At 34.5% G+C, this 3,487-nt stretch overlaps 1 protein-coding gene across 1 annotated transcript in view; it reads left to right on the top strand.

Moving 5' to 3' along the window:
• The window catches only part of LOC107671081 (syndecan-2-A-like), a 34,942-nt gene extending 31,924 nt beyond the window's left edge, over window positions 1-3,018 (top strand). Inside the window, exon 5 of the mRNA XM_016463927.1 lies at window positions 1,228-3,018. Coding sequence (XP_016319413.1) covers window positions 1,228-1,391 — 164 coding nt within the window. The 3' untranslated portion in view covers window positions 1,392-3,018. The remainder of the gene's footprint in view (window positions 1-1,227) is intronic.
• The last annotated feature ends 469 nt before the right edge of the window (window positions 3,019-3,487 follow it).

Below are 3,487 nucleotides of genomic sequence, written 5' to 3'. Positions count from 1 at the left end.
TCCGACACTATCTACAAGCTGGACTGTTTTTTTTGTGTCAGCAGTTTGGATGCTAAGCTGTCTTTCTCTCGCTGTTTTTTAGATCTCTGACTATCAGACAGAAAAGCCCCAGGTCACTGTTGAAGCCACCAGCTCACCGAGTGTTGTACAAGACGCTGACCCGCTTCATGAGGTTCGCACAGAAAATCTCTTCCAAAGGACAGAAGTGCTGGCAGGTATGTTCAAAATGAACAACATGCAAGAGTGATTCTTCAATTAGGGGAACTTTTTAGTCACCTATTAAGATTAAAAAAAAAAAAATGCTTTAAAAATGTAATTATTGCAATTTTCACAATTATTAAAGTTTTAATATGTCTCTTTAAACACATTTTCATTTTGTGGACTATTTAAATGTTAATTTGCTTTAGGGTCTCTATTTTAGGCTCGTCCTTGGTCCAGACCTTATAAAATATCTCAAAATCAAGAAAATTCTACTTTGTACATCTGTCTTAGACCTTAAAACAAGTTTTAGTATTAAGTATTTTTTTAATATATATTTAGCATTTATGTGTAGAATTTCACCATTTTTAACAAAAAAATAAATAAAATAAATCATGCCATGCATTTTACAGAATAATTGGGTTTTTTCAAAATAAGTTTACATTTGGTTATGATGGAAATGAGAAGTGATGAGGTGCATATTGCAGAGTGCCAGTTTAAAGACTAGAAATATAATTCACTGAAAAATTTCACAAAATTAAAATTCATAAATATTGGCCAATTTGGTAAATAATTGGTTTCTTTTTATTTATTTTTTAATGGACTGCTATTTGACTTGTTGTGTTAGAAAGTTCAAGGCTTATCCATGATTTATTATTTTTATTTATTTTTTTTATTTTTTTTTGCCAAACACATTGAAAAATGTCAGTAAAATAATAAGAGTATTTTTTAATGTCAAATAGAATAACAGATTAGAATAGTATAATAGATCAAATAGATTTTTCACCTCTGAAGTAGTCAAAAGTACCCATGATTTTAGTATCACCCTTCATCCATTTTTAATAAATTCTGTAAGCTGACAAACCATTGTTGTCTCTGTGTCACATTTCACTGATATTTTGATTCATTCCATTTGCATCTGTGAGTTTTTGTCGAAGCATTTGAATATGATGTGTACTTGAATATGGTTTTAGATATTATTTTAAACAATATACATTTTTTGACACGGTGTCCTTTTTCTTGGTGCAGCTGTTATAGCCGGCGGAGTGATTGGCTTCCTGTTTGCCATCTTCCTCATCCTCCTTCTGGTTTACCGTATGAGAAAGAAGGACGAGGGGAGCTACGACCTTGGAGAGTGCAAGCCTCCCAGCTCAGCCTATCAGAAGGCTCTGAGTAAAGAGTTCTACGCCTGAATGACCAATCATTGCCAACAGTAACATTGTTATGACAACCAACTCCTCTCCAAGAGTAATGGTGGATCGGTAGCACATCAAGGGGGACACATTTTTACGGGGGAACCTTTACTTATTTAAAAATGTAACAAAAAGTAATTTTGCTTCGGAAAGCCAACCGGGGCTTGTATTTCCTTTTTTTGGGATCAAAAACGTCAACGATTGTTTCTCTATGGTTTTTGAAACCAGTTGTTGTCAGTGTATGAAGGTAAATCATTGCTCACAGGTTTTAGTCATTGACTAGTTTGTAACAGTAGAGGTACGCTTTATTAAAGAACAAGACAATTCCGGGATGTACAGTAAATCCTGGGTTACATCTGATACCTTTAATTTTCCACTGATTACATTTCAGTAACTTATCTCAGTGTGGACTTTATCAGTAACTTAATTGTCATCTCATCATTTTTGTAAAGGGTTTTTCTCCCTTGGATTGTGCCATTATGTTCTTCAGTCAAAATGAATGTTTGTATTTCCATCTGGCCGATATCAAATCATCACACATTTTTTTCAGAATGTTTAAATATATTTTCTTATATCATGTTTCTAATGTAGTCGGTTCAGTGTTAAGTCCCTGAAAGTTCAAATTCTACTTTGCCTGAAGCCAAGAACACACTGCGCTATACTTGTACTCCTTTATTCTCTCTCTTTTCATGTCAAGCAATCATGCAGGTTAAAGTCTCTTCGAAAAATCAGTTGTACTTGACTGTACTTGGCTGAAAGTCTGCAGCATCACAATTCATAGCACTGCAGTAATTTACTTAAATTATTAAAATTACTTTAACCATGATATAAGTTTGCACAAAACCACTTATCAAGGTCAAGAACGTTTTGTTTTTCCATGCAACTATTTGATTCCCACTTACCCGATGCTTGGAAGGGGAAAAAAAAATGTTAATTAGAATAAGATATGGATTTTTTTTCACACAAATTCAGTCTCCATTATGAACAAGTGTAAGAGTCAAAGAATGAATCTTCTATGACAGGTTAACATCATTTACCCAGTAAAAGTCATCAGTATTACTGATTTTACACCCACACTGTTATCAATCAACACATTTTCAACGTTCACTGTTGACTGGAACCCTAATGAAGGCCATTTTTCTTTATTTCATAATATTATCCCTCATGCGGAAGCAGCTTTTGCAAAGATTTCTCCCATGGTTCTGACTCAAGCATGTCAAGCAGTATGTCTCTGACCTTCCAAAGACTCGAACAGTGTTGTTAACAGTGAAGGTGATTAATAACGTGAATCACATCTGCTCATTTTTACCCTTCTTTTCATGTGCATTTCCATTGTTTCTTATAAAGACCTGACCATTTAGAGTCAATGACGTCTCTGTATATGTTAATATACAATAATTTATAGAATATAATTATTTATATACTACATATTATATATAATATGTTAGTTTAAAAAAAATCTATGAAAATGTATATTCACAAATGTTTTAGAAACCCTTGAAGTGCCTACTGTTCTGAAACAGTTCTACAGGGATTTGAGGACATTTGTGCATCGGAATGATGTTAAAAGCTGGAACTGGAGAAATGTGATGAGTGGTAATGAAACAGAAACAGTATTGTATTTCATAAAAAAAAAAACACTCCTGAATAAACATTTTCTCATGGTATTTTAATTACGTTTCTTGCGCGTCGACCTGAATTCACCATGTGCACTACTCTTTGGAGAAACGCTCAACTGTTCAATCGCTCTGTGTGTGTGTGTGCGTGTGTGCGTGCGTGCGTGCGTGCGTGCGTGTGTATACATGATGAATCAATATGCATGCCAAGTGGCTCTCTTTGGACCATCAAACACAAGCTGTGGTGGAAATGTAACACCTCTGATGAAGATTGCTGTGGGATTTGTCCCTAGATGTTAAAGCTCTGACAGGAAAATGTATTAAATGCACAAGTTGCCACAAAGGATGTTTCCAAAGGAATCTCACACTTAGACACAACACCTGTCCACAGTATATCTGTACTAGAAAATAAATGCAGAAACATGAGCGGAGTTGCACTAGTCACTACCCGTCAAAATTACCATGTATTTATTCTTAACA

Source organism: Sinocyclocheilus anshuiensis, unplaced genomic scaffold (genome assembly GCF_001515605.1).
Source record: "Sinocyclocheilus anshuiensis isolate Anshui unplaced genomic scaffold, SAMN03320099.WGS_v1.1 scaffold3049, whole genome shotgun sequence".
Taxonomy (NCBI): domain Eukaryota; kingdom Metazoa; phylum Chordata; class Actinopteri; order Cypriniformes; family Cyprinidae; genus Sinocyclocheilus; species Sinocyclocheilus anshuiensis.
This window is presented reverse-complemented; position numbering and strand designations above follow the sequence as displayed.